Raw genomic sequence first — 15,576 nt, 5'->3', positions numbered from 1 at the left:
TCTTAACAAGGGAGGGTATGAAAAAGCGTTATAGGCAGTTAGATTGGACAAGGGAAGGGCAAAGGGAATGAAGCAAGAAAAGAGGAGAGAGGTGGACTGTAGAGAGCCTAGTTCTCAAAGAGAGTGAGTTGATGTCGGGCCTCTTAGTCCTATTTTAGCAAAATATTCCGCCTTGGTTCAGAGAAAAGGAAGAAGACAGCCAGAGAGAGGGATGGGCTCATTCGAGCCCCCTTGAATGGGGGAGCCTAAGGAGAATGCCATCCTATGAAGTTGTAGATTGAGTTCTTTTCCTTTGATTTAAGCTTTGTTAATAAATCTGGTAAGTGGCTTAAGGCTATCGGTCTAGCCTAGTTGATAGCATCCTGCTTATCTTATTATCTTGGGGACCATAAACATCTTTTCTGGAAAATGTACGAAAGGTGGTTCAGTTTTTTTGGGGGCTCTTTCTTGACTTAAGACCTCTATTTGAACCCTCCTTTCTCTCCCTTTTCATACCAGTCCAAAATCGGAGTTTGATTGCACCTTTCTCTTGAATACTCTAATACAGGTGAGTAAGGAAGTGTTGTAAAGCTCCTACCTCGAGGATGGCAGTGTTGGAGTTACAGACCGGATACTCGCTTTTGTCTTTTAGTAACTAGCTCTGCGGTTTTTTAGTAGCTCTCCTTCTCATTCTCGAGATTCCTCAGCCTGAAAGAAATGTCTTGCAGTCGTTACGAGGGGCTGTTCCGCTTTGGCTTGCGGTCATGTTCCTTATCCATGAAAATCTTGCTTAGGCACATGAAGGCTTAGTCCTTTCATTAATGGGAGAGGGGTAGAAGCTTCCTCTTCTATTCAGCAATGGAAGTCATTTACTCTGCCAAGGCAAGAATCTAATGCCAAATTCAATTCGACTTTCTTCCTTATTAGAGCACTTATTACATAACCAGCTCTCCTTCTCTTAAAAGCCAAAACCAACTCTCTTGGGTTAGCTGATGGAGACCTGAAGCAGCAGCCTCCTTCTACCCCTAATTCTGTCTTTTAACAAAGAAGTCGAAAGTGGCTAGTCCGGTAAAGGAAGAGAAGTAGCATACACACCTATCCCAGATTGATTGGGTTAACTGTGGTAGGGCCCGAAGGGCAACCTGTTCTATCTCCTATTTCTCGTCAATGTCAAACCGTAGCAACAAATCGGTATTTATGGATTCTGTGTATTGATTCTTTTCCATCATCCCTTGCAAAAGTAGGAATCAATCTATCTTCTGCGATAAATATAAGCTTAAAGAAGTATAAGCATAAAGAAGTATAAGCTTAAAGTAATTCTCTTTTCGAATATGTTTGACCAGATGCGATCGGGAATGGGCAAACCAGACTCGCCTTTACCTTTACCTCGCTTAACTCCTTGGCCATTGTTCTATACAAAAGGGGCTTTTGCCTTTCATTTGTTGGTAAGGTGACCACGGTGTATCTGTCATTAAAGTTATGAATCGACCTCTAATGTGACAAATACACGTCTATAGTGACGAATGCATCGGTTCGCTAAAAAGCCGGTTTTCACTTGTATGATAGCCCGACCTATTACTTCCCCTTTCAATCTTCGTTGGAGTTCAGGCCACCTTTGGAGGTCTATTCCAGGAAAATCTAATTATTTTCCCGGTTGATGGTCCATCTCTATATTCTCCATATGCTTATTCCCACATTTGAGGTGAAACCCACTCCTTAGTCAAAGAGGTACTCCCCCATATCTATGTCTACGCCCGAAACGTTAGGCTATATAGAAAGCCTTCCAAATGACTAGTAGGTTCAAACTCACTTCTCACATTCCCAAGTTCTCTGTCATACTTATTAGCGGTAGGGTATTCTCGGTAGACAGTGCTTTCACTGAAAAGGAATCCCTCTACCAAACCCCTCTGGCAGGTCGCAACTTCAATCAGGTTGAGGTACCCATTAACTTTTTCTAGTAGGGCTTAGAAAGAAGAAAGCTAGAGGTGTTCTTAAACTGCAAGTCTTTGCTTCTATTCCTATCGACGGGATTGGTTCAGTCTTCTTGTTACTAAAGTGCCCCTATTCAGATCCACTAGCTCGAACTCCAATGAAATGGAAAGTAGTCGGGCTCTGTGAAAGTCTTGTGATGAAAGTGAAGGGCAAGAAAGTACTAACATTCTTCTTTCTGAAGGAATCCCCCTGCCCTGGGCGTATTCATTCCTTCTGGCGCTTATTTGGATGTCTAATTCAAGTAAATGCCTTTGAACCTTCTTTCTGTGGCAGACGAGGATTTGACTTTCCTCTTTCCTGGTTGACCAGGCATGGGGAAGGGAGAACCCTGTCTATCTATACTACCTACGCAATTAGGAGATTGGAATCCTAGAACGGTGGGACAAGCAAGTCATCTTTTTTTATCACTGAAAAGCAAAGCAGGTATGCGAGCCTGTCCCGAGGTTGTCTATGCAAATGCCTCCTGCCCCAAGTTGATCGAGGAGCCTAAGCATATAGGTGGGTTGGAATGAAAGAGGAGGGTGAAGCGGGGCAGGGAACAACTCTCTATGGAAATGGCCGCCTTTAACAACCTGGAAGCTTTGAACTAGGAACCACGTCTCAACAACCAGAAGTTTCAGTTGGTCGCCTTCTGATTGAATTGATCTACGTTGTTTAAGCTAAAGGCTTTCTTTAATTACTTACTACTTGGATTGGCCCTTCAACAACTTGTAACAATGAACAAAGGTTTGTTACGGCTAGTAAGAATAGAAAGCTTCTTGCTCTTCTTCAAGTGATCTATCCGAGAAACAAAGGACCGAACCAACCTTTAAGAATACAATTTCAAGTAGCTTATCAAGTCAACTGTCGCTTTCCCGGTTGCTGGGTTGAATGAGGTTTTACCCTTTCAAAAAAGTTGCATTACTAGTAGAAAGTACCCGATCTATTAGATACGTATTAGCAACTGCCCGGTTTACCAGTTGAAGCTTTTGTTCGAGCCCAGTCTCTGGTGGAAGGAGAAGTGGGGCAAAAGGCAAATAGAAGAAGTTAGTTACCTTGGCCATTCATTCTTAAAGGCTTTATTGAATGTTGGAGCCTGCCTAGCCATCAATTAAAGTCAGATTGGAAAGCTCTCCATCAAGTAAGCGGAAGATTTGTATTAATTTCTTCTATTCGACCATCCATGAAATGGGATATTCCTCTTATAGCCGGGTTTGCTAGATCAATTCCTTTTCTTCGGGCTAGTATCCCAGTTGGGAAAATCCTTTATACCAATGAAGGTTGGTCAGGAAAGCAGCTGAAACATCCGATTTGGCCCAGAAGCTTTATGACAATGGAGCTCCAACTTCTTCTTCAACTGAAAGCTTATATTCTTCTCTCGGAACTGGGAATGAAAGGTTTGGGGAAGCTGGTTTGGAACCTAGAATCTCAAGTTGGATTAACCTCAACTTTCTATTCGAATAAGAGCTTTCTTGGTGGATGGGCTTCCTGCCTTTGATCTTCCTCCTCAAAGTCACGCCATTGGCTGCTTCAAGGGTGTTTTGGAGTTCAAAGAACTTCTTTTGTGCAGTTGTCGATAGCAGCAGAACCAGCTCTTGTTTCCATTTACCGTCTGCAGTTAGTACCTCAGCCTTGCTGAGGTCCTTCTTTCGATTGTAACCAATTCTCTTTTAGATTCCATCGCTCGAATTTGTTTCTGTCTCAAACTAGAATTATCTAGCAGGTCAATGCTCCTTCCATTCCCGATGCTTCATTCTATCGATTTTTGTGGAGTCCTTATCCTCTGTTCCTTAGGTATGTGTTTCACTCCGAGCAAGCGTCTATCTACTCCACCGTGGCCTGAGCAAGCCTCTACGGCGGTATAGATGGGAGCATCAGTTGATACATTCTTCTGCGTGGGTTCAACATCCCACATCTCTATGGAGTGCACACCCGAACTCAACGGATTCCATAGCGGGGAAATGTTTTTTTGGGATGTGCACTGAGTTTGATAGGTCCACCCAGATGCATGATTATGTTGTACATCAAACTAAAGGATTTCCACCCCTACTAACTCTTTCCTATTTCCACTTGCATTTGGAGCTCTCTCGCACTAGCTAGATCTGTTCCATCCCCCATGCTTGCTTGGAATTCAAATATGTACTGTTCTTGAACGAATGACCTTGGGATTCAGAGATGGATTAGTTAGCTCAGTGTTTCAGCCTTGCGATGGATTAGCGATGGAAGAATGAGTTGACTAGTAGCTAAACATGGAAGTACCAGTTGAAGTACCCTAAACAAGCTCGTGCTCTGAGCCCTGTGGGAGAAGGGTCAACCGTTTCTTGAACGAAATGAAAGGACGGTAGCTTGCTCCCGATGAGAAGGCACAACACAAGCCTTTCCTTCGTTCATATAGATCTAGCTGGGTCTTCGGCAAGAGAGAATGCCGATAAACATATCCATATGACGAGAATTGGAAAGCAGCGCAATAAGTTATTACTTAGGCTGCCGTAGGCAGTCAAAGGTCATGTACAACAAGGTGTGCATATTACCAACAGTGCTCTCACGATCGGATTGGCAAGAAGAGATGCATCGGGAATTGATTGAAAGGCACTATCTGCTACCACACCGAGCACATCTCGTCTCTAATATGGACCCCTGAAGTACTTGATATCCCGGCCTACTCTGTCCGGGAGATTGGCTAAGTGGTCTCCACTCTCATCAAATGATATAAGAATTATTTGTTGTGAAGGGCCAAGCTTTAGCAGATTTCCTGGCAGCACATCCTATCCCAGATGAATCTCCGCTTTTTGAAGACCTCCCCAATGAGGAAGTCCTCATGACAGAGACCCCTCGTCCATAGGAGATGTATTTCGATGGGGCATGTCGAGAATCTGGTGCTGGTGTCGTCTTGCCCTAATATGTTGCCAACAACAAACATAAGCTACCATGCTTTTCGTCGATAGGCAAAGGATCGTATTCACAAGTAGCTTTGCTGGGATAAAAAAAGCATGACTTGGACGGGAGGAACCTTCGATCTAAAAAGGCAAGAGTTAGCTTAGCCTGCCTGAGTGCTGGGGAAACCGGGACAAGAATCGGCGATCCATAATTACAGGTCGGGTCTATTCCTTCCATAGGGTAGGGTGGGTCAGCTAGTCTTTATCCTTGAGGGGATGGGTCGATCTACTCCTCATCGGTCTGCAGGGAAGGTCAGCTCGTAATTCTCACTATTTGGATTCATTCGTCGGAGGTGGAATATCCGGGTCCAACAACTACTCCATTTCATTTCCCTTAGACCACGGGGAGCACTCTATTCCAGCGAGCAAGCAAAGCATACAGCACTGAAATCTCGGACTACAAGCAAAGCGAAAGCCTCTCTTCAATAAGGAAAGGAAGGAAAGCTACGGAAGTTGGCCAGACTATCGGATAGCAAACATGGAGCTCCCTTTAAAAAGAAAAACATAGGCGCACAACCTTATATGTAGGCGCTGTTAAGCCCTTATTGTAGGAGAGGAAAACAAGAATTACAAGTTGGGCCTATGAGTCGCCAGCTTAAGCTTTAACCCGTGAGGGACTGAACTCGGTGTTAGTGACCATGAAAATCGTTTTTCTCAGTTCAGGAAGTACTCAATATGGGACCATAAAGGTTTATTCAATCGTCAAAGGGAATAGTTTCAAGCAGTTTTTCAATAGCATCTTGCGAGTGAGATCTGATTTTCTTCATTTTCCACCAATATGAGTAGCAAGTGCAACGATCCATTAATCCCTTCTCGAGGACTTTCTTTCCTTTTTAACTCACTGGGCTCGCGAATTCCCCTTGAAGGTTACTATGCTTGTGTAGCTCTTTCTGTGGCGGGTGGCAGGGATGGGTGCTGATGGAGTACAACGCTTGCTCTTGTGCCAGGCAGCTCGAGAAGGTCTTGCTTGCTAACTAGAGGGGAGTTACAGCAAATATGCGCGACGATAGCTATATACATACGAGTGCTAGTAGTAGACTCTTCGACGACCTACTCCAGCTCCTGTTGCTACAACCAGTAGACCAATAAGCCTAGTCCTGCTTGTGCGCTTGTTGCTGGGCATCATACCTACTAGGAAGCATAGCGGGAGAAGGACGAGAGACGAAAGCAGATGTCAGTGAAGCTGGTCATAATACTCCCTACGTCCGTCTTGACTATAGGGAGAGTGAGAAAAGACCAGTTGTTGTTCCGATTACTGTGCCTATGGTGCTTTCTGTAGCGATTACTTGTGGCGAGCGGGAAGGTAAGTACGGCTCTCGATAGCTAATACGAGTTGGACCAATAACACTCCTTGCTGCTTTAGCCACCTAAGAAAATGGAGTTGAAGGAAAGCGGTTGGACAACGAAAGCGGTTTGACAGCTGCTTAACCAAAAGGGGGGGTCTTGCGCTTGTTGGTCTTCTGGGAAAATTTCTATTGGCTCTGATAGTGGAATTCATTTCTCTGTAGAGGTTTTTAGGTCTTCCTCCTTCGCGAAGAGTCAAACTCCAACAAGGAAAGAAAGTAGGTTGCCCTTCGAGCCCATTAGTCGGAAGAGTAAAGCGAAGTTCTATTCCACTAAAGTAGCTCGACCAAAGAAGATTCGGAAAGTGTTAGGACAGTTGGAAGAAAGGGGGAAAAATCTAATTCAATTCAAGTAAAGGGCTTTTCTTTTTAGTAGTGGGTTAGGCGCCCATCCCTTGAATCAGGTGCAAGCAGTTAAATTGGTCCGCTAATCTAAAGGAAGCAAACCAGACTCCGCCCTATCTATTCCTATTCTATGCCTGCAATCAAAGGAACCGTAAACTGGATCTCCTTCGTCCCCTCCACCGAAACAGTTTTCAATCGGGAAAGGAAGCCACCCGGCCCGCCTGCCATCAGTAATAGGAAAGCTTTCAATCAATATAAATTGTATTCGATTAATCTTTGTTTGAATCCCATGGTATGGACTTTTTTCAGTAGCAGGAATCACCATTTGAACTCTTTTTAGCAGCTTCCGCGGAGAACGGAATAGGTATCCATTAGCTCTATCCCTTCGCACGACATCTATGGAAGAGGGAGGACCACCCGATCGCTAGGAAGAAGCAAGCCTATTCCCCTTGAAGGTCATTGCTCACTAGCTCCTTTCGTCCCTTCCAACGCACCATCAACAAAAAGAAAGAGGAATAAGGAATTCTGAATAAGATGGACTACTAGAGCGACGGTAGTGAGCCATAAGCGAGCCTTGTCATAGTATTAAGAGCGATGGAGCTTGCCCAGTGAAAGGAATACGTAGCGAGTCACGGGAATAATAGAAAAGCACTCTTCGGGGCGAACTAAATGATTAGTCTCACCTCTCTCTGGTCTACTCTCCCTCCGAGATGGTCACTCAACCTATTGAAGAGCCTGGCTTAGATCAAAAGGGCTTCCCAACAGAAGCAACTTCGCCCTTCCCTTTTCTCTTGAATGAAGAGTACAAAGGCATATTCATTGTGGATTGACTAAAGAAGTCATTTCAATGGTGATTTTAGCCCTTTCCCGAGGCCTGTTTTATAGAAATACGTTTTATAGAAATACCTTTTTTGACATTACCTTGACAGGCTAAACTTCTTTCAGACCCGTATGATGTGCCTCTGTCGATTGCTTTCTAGCTTTACCAAATATTAAAACCTCTTCTATTTCCGCTTTCAGACAAGTAGCTAAGTCGTGTTAATCCTCTTCTGCCTTTCGCCGCTCTAGTTGGCTCTAAAGCTCTAAGTTGGTATAATATAAGGTAAGGGCTTGCTAGGTGTGCTTGTCTTGCTTGAGCAAAGGTATTCGCTTTCGGCTTCCTTAGTAGCTCGAGTTGGCTAGTAGCTTCTGCCTTGCTTTTGCTTGCCCTATCTAGTAAAGCGCCTTCGTATACCTTAATCCTTGCCTTTGCCTTCCATCGCCTTCGGACTTGTAGCTAAATTGTAACGTCTTCCCTTGGCTTTCTGACAAGACTAGTTGCCTTGCATTAGCCGTTTAAAAATAGATATAAGTAGGACTGACGGGCATTAGCAGCTTTGTTGGGAGTATCTTTAATTGGCAGGTCGGGGGGCCGCTGGAGGTTGGGCAGACTTGGAAGGCTTGATCCTCAATCGCCTGCGGCATTCGCCTTGGGCTTGAAGACAAGACTCTACGGGTTGTCCAAATCTCCCTTTTGCAGCCGATCTCGCACCTTCAATTAGTGGTAGCTCGGCGCGTAGCTGTTATTCCTACTGCTGGGATTCCTGCAGTTAAAGCTGCTGGCTTTGGGAGTGGAACGTGCAAGCTACGGCTTGACTTTTCAGCTACTTCCTCAAACACTCGTGAAAGGGGCCAAGCAGCAATAGAAGCGCATGGGACCGTCTATATTTCAGAAGAGAAGAGGGAAAGATAGGACTAGCTAAGGAAGCAAAAGCCCAATCGACCTGCAAGAAAACGGATGCGCTAACGAGCGAGTTCAGTATACTACACGAGGCATTAGAGCAACGGCTTTCTAAGTTGTGCTCACTTCGTTGCTTGTTGATCCTAACCCTCGGAAGCGAAGCCCTATAGAATCAAGTTGGAGAGAAAGATACTGAAAGTGACTCCATTCATCTTATCTTAAACGAAGGTATTCGTGCTTATGGATACGACTACTAATTAAAGAATTGATTTAGTGGAGTGGCCTTTAAGAGGTAGGGGCGAAATGGGTAAGACTAGTTGCTCCAGTTGCCTTCCTAGTTCTAGCAGCTAAGGCAGCTCGGCTTGCTGCTCTTCCTTTTTGGGATAATTAAGCTCGGCATTAACAACCCGAGTTCAACGTCTGACGGTGGTGGGGTGCTTGCTTTAGGTTGGGGGGCATGCCTTCCTTGCCTGACCGACTAGTAGTGATACCTTTAGCCTCCTTAAAAGAAGTAAGAAAGGGCTTGCTATTGAACTTACTAGCAATAGCCGGATGAAGCTGCAACCTTACTAATAAAGGGGTGCAAGAGTAGGCTGAAAAGCAGCATGCGAAGAAGAAAAACTTGATCTACGACCAACCTCGACTGCAGGAAACTTTGCCCTAGTCGGCTATGTGTACGCTATGGATATGCGTGGGATCAATTCTCTTTCCCAGCAAGAAAGCCGCAACGGCTCTCGCGTGCCGCACGCTCTCTCGAGCTAGAAAGCCGCTTAGGCTTTCGTGCGCCGCACGCTCCAGCAAGAAAGCCACAAAGGCTTTCGAGCTAGCGCGCTCTCTCTTTGTTGCTTACCGAGCAAGAAAGCAGCTTAGGCTTTCGCGCTAGCGTGCTCTCCCTAAGCTGCTTATGCTGCTTACCCAAGCTGCTTATGCTTATGCTGCTTATGCTTCTTGCAAGAAAACGGATGCACGTTAGCGGCTAGCCCAGCAAGAAAGTCGCTTAGGCTTTCGCGCTAGCGTGCTCTCCCATATGCTGCTTATGCTTCTTGCTTTCGAGCCAGCGAAGAGAACGACTTTCGAGCTGCCATTACGCTTGCTGCCTTTGAAAAGACTTGGCTTGCCTAATAGCGTCTTTTTTAGCTAGCTTAAAGCCACAGGTTCGCTTGCAGTTCGAAGTTGGTTAGGAAATCCTTTTGTTCTCCGTCCGCAAGTAGTTGGTCTGTGAAAATCAAGCCCGGCCGGCTGTTAACCCGACCTTGTTGTAGGTGGGCAGTGAGGCCCCCCATAAGGTGCGTGATTTGTTGGTTGTTGAAAACCCGACAACAATGCAATGCCGCAAAGGGGAAAGGTGTGATGACTCAGATTCTCGATTGTCGTGCAGCCCGTTTTGCTTTGCTCAGCCTAAACTAAAGAAGAATCTCTATGTTGTGGTGTGGTGGGAGCGTCCTTACTTAAGAAAGTGGTAGCAGACCTCTCGTTGTGATAGAGCAACCAACCTGTGCTGTGCTGCAAGGATGGGAGGATGGAGTGGAAGTTCAGTGGGAGGAAGGGAAGATAAGGTCGGCCCCCTGTGCTTGTTCCAACTGCGAGATACGGCTAGGTCACCAGAACATCAACCGTCTACCCCCATCATATCAGTCGAGTCAATCCGATTCGTTCTTATCTATAGAGAACGCTAGAGATCACTTATGACCTCGTGGATGGAGAGGGATTCGAACCCCCGATATTCCTATCAATACTTCGATTTTCAAGACCGACTCTTTCAACCGCTCAGACATCCATCCCTTCACGCTGCGCCCTATCTATTGGAAGCGCGCCGCACGCTAGCAGGTAGGGGCTGCTACTTATCTATGTGATTCGCTACGCTTGCTTACGCATATCGGCTTACTCAATTGCCTACCTCTATTGGTTAGCGAGACTTTTCCTAGGTAGTACGAATTGTTACGCTTCGTTTGTTTCTATATGATAATATGAACCTTGGTCGCTGCGCTTCCTATGGGTAATAGAAAGAGAGTGAAGAACGAACGATCCGAACACTTGCCCCGGATTGACTTCCATATAATAATTACTCTAGTGAATAACTAAGAATAACTAAGGAAAATAGATAGATGGGAGATAGGAAAGAAAAGACAAAACCATACTATCTCTCTTTGGTTCACTAATTACTTGACTCTAGACTAAGGCGTAGTCGGATAGCCATAGTCTAAGGTAGCACTACCCGGTCTACTTTCAATAAGGAACCTTCGGATTCTTTAAAGGAGGAATTAGGTACTGCCGTAAGGTAACCAGTACGGAATTACCTTGTCTAAGGTCCCTGGTTAGAACCTCGAATTGGTGAAACTAAAGGACAGCCGATACCTATAGCTTGCTATCTTAAAAAGAAGAACTTCGTTTTTTTCTTTTGAAAAATCAAAGTGATAGCGGCTATTAGCACTTTGATCTTTAACCTACATGCTGATGCTCACGATTTTGATAGCCATACCAATTCATTGGAGGAGTCGGAAAGTGTTTAGTGCTCGGTTTTGGCTTAGTTCAATCTTCTTCAGTGCAATTGACGTGGTGGAAAGAAAAGAGGGCCCGGTCCATAACAAAAAGTGGCTCCTGCTACTTACTCAGCCCAGAGCCTTGAGCATTGTACAAGTGTTTGAGGCTCCTTCGAGCCTACCTCATTGCCACAACTCATATCTTTATAAGGCAAGGCTTGGAAGCCGTAAGGCTCCCAGCGCCTATCGGCGAGAACTAGGCTTGGCTTGGTTAATAGTGCCCGCCCATTCTGTCTCTTTCGACGGACGGGGACCAAGAAGTGCCTTGACGCTCCGCAGCCACTACTTATTTAATGCAATTATGAACTCAACGGGACTTTCTCGATTCCAATGCAAGTTTTCCTTTTGGAGCTGACATAACAAACTATGCGAGCCTCCCAACGAAGCCAACAGAAATCCTATCCAAATGAAAAAAGAAAAGGCAGTTTCCTTATGGTGGTATACTAGCCGCCTCTTCCGAAACTTCCAGTTACGATCGGAGCATATGGATCCATAAATGGATTTGTATGTATAGCCACTTCAGTCGTGCTCGTCGTTTCTCGAGAGTATCTTTTTTCTGGGAACATGGTCAACTAGAGATTCTTATGTTCGTGATTCTTCATCCACCGATGCAGAAAATGATCAAGTTTTCCATTCTCATATGAGGTCGGAAAGTGGATTGGCAACAGGTCGGCACGAAGTGATTCATCATGCTCAAACATGAGCCAATCGTTCGTTAGGGACGGTTTATAGATCATCAAATTCCCACAAATGGAATGAGAAGTGGGTCCATGTAAATGATCGAGACCTCGCAAACAACAACGCTCCTTCCCCATACGGAGTTCGGAACCCAAAGGCAATCATTGAGTGAACTGTATCTTCTTCATGTTAGTTGACCTAAGCCGCACCATTACTGTTAGGGTGGGGCTCGGCCTCCGAACCGTACGTGGGACGAGTTTTTGCCTTATACAGCTCGGGCCAAAGACCGGGGGAAGTAAAGGAGAGATGGGGAGACCCCCGGTAGGGATGGCGGGCTTGAAAAAAAAAAACCGACCGCGTTCTTTCTATTCCATCCCCCCGGTATAAGCGGCTAATACTAATATAAGAAGTTCAGTAGTCGTCGTCTGACCCTAGCTCGTGCCCGCCCATTCTGTCTCGCCTTAAATGGAATGGCTCTTTTAGTTACGCTGCGCCCCGACCCGAGTCCCCACGTCCGCTTTTCTCCGCTAGCAACCAAAGAAGTTGGCAAAGCCAACATGCCGGGCCATCCCCTTCATTCTTTGCTACTCGGGCTGGCTTGGCTTTTTGGGAAGTCCATTCCCACTGCGCTCATGGCCCGGCTGGCCTGCCAGCCGTAGTGGGAATTCTCCCGTTCCCTGGTCAAAGGGTTGGTTGGATGTGGGATTTACTCCATGAGGAGCGGTACAGACGTAGATGATCACGACCTCTCTTTTCGTACTGCTAGGGATGCTTAACGCCACTTTGCCAACTGGCGTTACCTACGCTTTCGTGTCTCTCAGTGTGGTCAGCACTGGGTGTTTTCGAGCAGCGAGGCCTACACCCATTCGCATTAGTTCATCCAAAGTTCCTTACCCTTATGCACGAATTTGGGAAGAAGCCATCTTCCTATCAAGGTTAAGGAGTCAACTGAGCATCTCAGTGGCGGGATTGAATACCAGGATCAAATCAGAGTTCACGCCGCCCGCCCGCACATGAGTCGCCGGGTCGCACGACAGAACAGCACCCATAATAAAGATGCACACTCCTCCATGTGAAATATTCATCTTCATTAGAGCTTTTTGGTAGTAGTCGTGACCAACAGCCATCAACAGTCAGCTCGCTGGTAAGGCGAGAGCTTCAAGCTCGATTTCTGGTGGCACACCCCCCCCCCCCCCCCCCCCCCCACACACACAAGCACCCACACACACACAAGCACCACCCAACGAAGGGGGGACGGGGAACGCTACAGGCCCAAAACCTTCGCCCCTTCTTTCTAAATGGGGGGGGGCCGGGGCACCTCATCTTGTCATTTCGTCGTTGCTCATTCCCGTTAGGCCGAAGTCTTTGGCCTTTCCTTCTCCGCCCCCGCTCACGCTTCGCTGACCTATCGTGTGGTAAAAAGAAGAGGGGGGTACGAAAGAATAGTAAACGGAGCACACCGCGGAAAGATTCTTAATTAGACAAGTCCCCCATGGATTCGAGAAGAAGGAAATTCAGAACGGGAACGAAATGAAATGAGATGAAGCATTTCTAGCGGATGAGCTTTCTCTTTATTATGTCTGGTAATAGAATAGGGCGGCTTGCTCTAACCAACACTCCACTTTTTGCTCCGTCCATGGAGCGTATGAATCTCTTGGAACGTATATAGGCCAAAAAAGGGAATGAAGGGATAGGAATAAGAATTATAGTACCATTGGAAGAAGGGGCATCTGTGGGAACATCTCTAATGACGAACTCCAATAGTACGGGTGCTGCCGTGCCACGAGGCACAACCATGGAAGTAATGAAAGAGAAGAAGTTCTTTAGTTGGACCATCTGCTCTATTCGATTTTCGCTTCTCCAGAGAAGATGAGACGCTCAAAATGAAAGTGTTCGCAACGCATACCGAAAGCATACCAATTAGCCGACCATTAATGACTAGTTCGAACACTAGTAGCGGTCTGATCAAATAAGGGCTCTTATAAACATGAAACAAAACCAAACCGAAAGAGTCCGGAGCCCCTTTGTTGGCTCCAACTACTTCTTCATAAGTGAGGTGGTTTCGAGGGGCTTTTTTTTGTTGAAGTAGCCGGTCGTAGTCAGTTCAAACACATAAACCCTTGCTGCCTTGTAGAAAAAATGACTAAGTTTCATTCCTTGACCAGTCACTCGCCCCTCGTATTCATTGATCATCTCACCCTTTGGTCGAAATTCCATTCCCCTTAGTCGTAGGTGCTCGTTCTATTTTTATTTGAATGGGCTGGGTCTCCCGAGAACGGTAAATATGGCTGCCCCCTCGGGTGTCTCGGTGATACAAACAAAGAAAAGACGAATTCCAATCACCGACCAATCCTTACCAAAGGAAGGAATAGACTCGAATAATAGACTGTCCCCCCCCCAAACCGCAAATCAAGCAGCACTAGCCACTAGTGGTGAAGGAAGTGCGTAAGCAAGCGCGCCTTGGCCCCTTAGCAGGACGTTCGCTGTCCCCCTCCTTTCCGGTCCGGCCGCGGTACGGCCAAAGCTTCCCCGGATTCAGACAATGAAGGAGATAGTTGCTCACCGGCCCCGGCACCTGAACCCTAAAGATTAGATCCGATTGGATATGATCCGTTCAGATTCTACAGATCCAGCCAATTTGGTCTGATCCTATCTGACCCAACCCCGGAACTTAGAATGGCCAGACAGTTTTGGATGGTGGAACGGGGATATTTTGGAGAGGTCGGACCCATCCCATTCTCTCTCCAGGCACGAGCAGGAACATCAAAATCTCAGACCGAATACATCGGCATATCATAGAAGACTTATAAGATTAAGATTTTATAGGCTGCCTGCAGAAATAGTTGACCGATCGCACAACAATTCTTTCTTATGTTTAGCGCGTGGCGCCATGTCTCCCAATGAAAAAATCGGATAAAAAATATATATCGGCAAAAATACTTCATGTAAAGATATCACCAATATATCGGACTAAGCTCAAAAAATCGGATAAATACATATAAAAAGAATACACCATATCAAACCTACATAAATACATATAAAAAAAATACACCACATAAATTTTCTCATTAAATATTTTGGCAAATATCACACCCACTTATGTATATACCAAAAACATAGACAACACGATTTTTTTTATCATCAAATTCTTTAACAATGATATAACAACTTCACAACTATAGTTAGTGATTAGGGTTTATACTTTATATACATACTTGCATTTGAGTTTGGGTCCTCTGTTTCTACTTTCTAGAGAGAGAAGGCATAGAGGAGAGAATGAACGAATGGGGGAACTAGTATAAAATTCTTCGACATTACCATATTTCCAGTAGAAACCAGGCATTGAACTTCACGGAATATGATGATTGAGATTTGAGAGGGAAGAAAGTGATCTCTAATTCTTTTTTCTAGCAAAAATGGCAGCCCGTGGAGAGAAAGACAGTGATTTTTATGCAATTTTAAGGTTGAAGAATGAGTGCTCTGCTTCAGATCTCAAAAATGCGTACAAAAGGCTCGCACTTGTTAGAATAACACCATTTATTTATTTGCTTTTTCTATTCACTTAATCCTTTTCCTATCAGTATTGTTGTTTCTTGATTCGAAATGTTACGGGGTAAAAATTTTCTACGTTTTAGCTTTTTGAAACTTTGGCATTATTTTTTTCGATTGTTTTCGAAATTCCGCATTGTGTGGCTTTCATCTCTTTTATATAAAACTTTTGCTACTCTTATTTTTGAGGATTTTCAGTAATTCGTATCAAGAGTTTTTTAATTCTGTTACGATAAGACCATTTTTTTACAGGGGTTCTAGAGAGAGAAACACAGCCCTTTTCATTTTTTAACAGACGTTTTTTTTGTCTCATTTTATTTGTTTTTCAAAATATCGCGTTTTAAACAGTATTATGAAAAATACATGTTTGTTTGACAAACTTTTCAAAAAAAAATGGCTTTTAAAACGTTTTCTAAAAATTCACCAATTTTTTTAAAAATTGCCGATTAGTCGCCGAATTGCTAACTATGGTCTAGGGTGGTAGAAAGGTTAAGAACAAGGATTAAAAGGGAAAT

The 15,576-nt window shown here is 44.9% G+C and overlaps 2 protein-coding genes and 1 pseudogene across 3 annotated transcripts; all 3 read right to left on the bottom strand.

Annotated features, from left to right (window-relative positions):
- Nucleotides 1-10,837: 10,837 nt before the first annotated feature.
- LOC110007425 (cytochrome c biogenesis CcmF C-terminal-like mitochondrial protein) lies at nt 10,838-12,050 on the bottom strand. The gene is given in 2 exon segments (XM_020668433.2): nt 10,838-11,238; nt 11,241-12,050. Coding segments are annotated over 2 exon segments (606 nt in total). The 5' UTR covers nt 11,725-12,050; the 3' UTR covers nt 10,838-11,116.
- Nucleotides 11,115-12,388, bottom strand: LOC148780762 (uncharacterized; annotated as a pseudogene). The gene has a single exon (XR_016061508.1). The product of XR_016061508.1 is annotated as an uncharacterized LOC148780762 (transcript).
- A 441-nt stretch (nt 12,389-12,829) lies between these two features.
- On the bottom strand, nt 12,830-13,729 carry LOC148780761 (LOW protein: cytochrome C biogenesis ccmF-like protein). Its single transcript, XM_088873842.1, has 3 exons — nt 13,675-13,729; nt 13,124-13,389; nt 12,830-12,927 (listed from the first exon to the last, which is right to left on the bottom strand). The coding sequence occupies exons 1-3, from the start codon at nt 13,727-13,729 to the stop codon at nt 12,832-12,834; spliced, it is 417 nt and encodes a 138-aa protein (XP_088729968.1). The 3' UTR covers nt 12,830-12,831.
- Nucleotides 13,730-15,576: the final 1,847 nt, after the last annotated feature.

The sequence above is a fragment of the Amborella trichopoda genome, chromosome 8 (genome assembly GCF_054954075.1).
Source record: "Amborella trichopoda isolate Santa Cruz 75 chromosome 8, AtrichopodaSantaCruz75HAP2 v2.0, whole genome shotgun sequence".
Lineage (NCBI taxonomy): Eukaryota > Viridiplantae > Streptophyta > Magnoliopsida > Amborellales > Amborellaceae > Amborella > Amborella trichopoda.
Note: the sequence above shows the minus strand (reverse complement) of the source record. Positions and strands in the feature narration are given on the sequence as shown.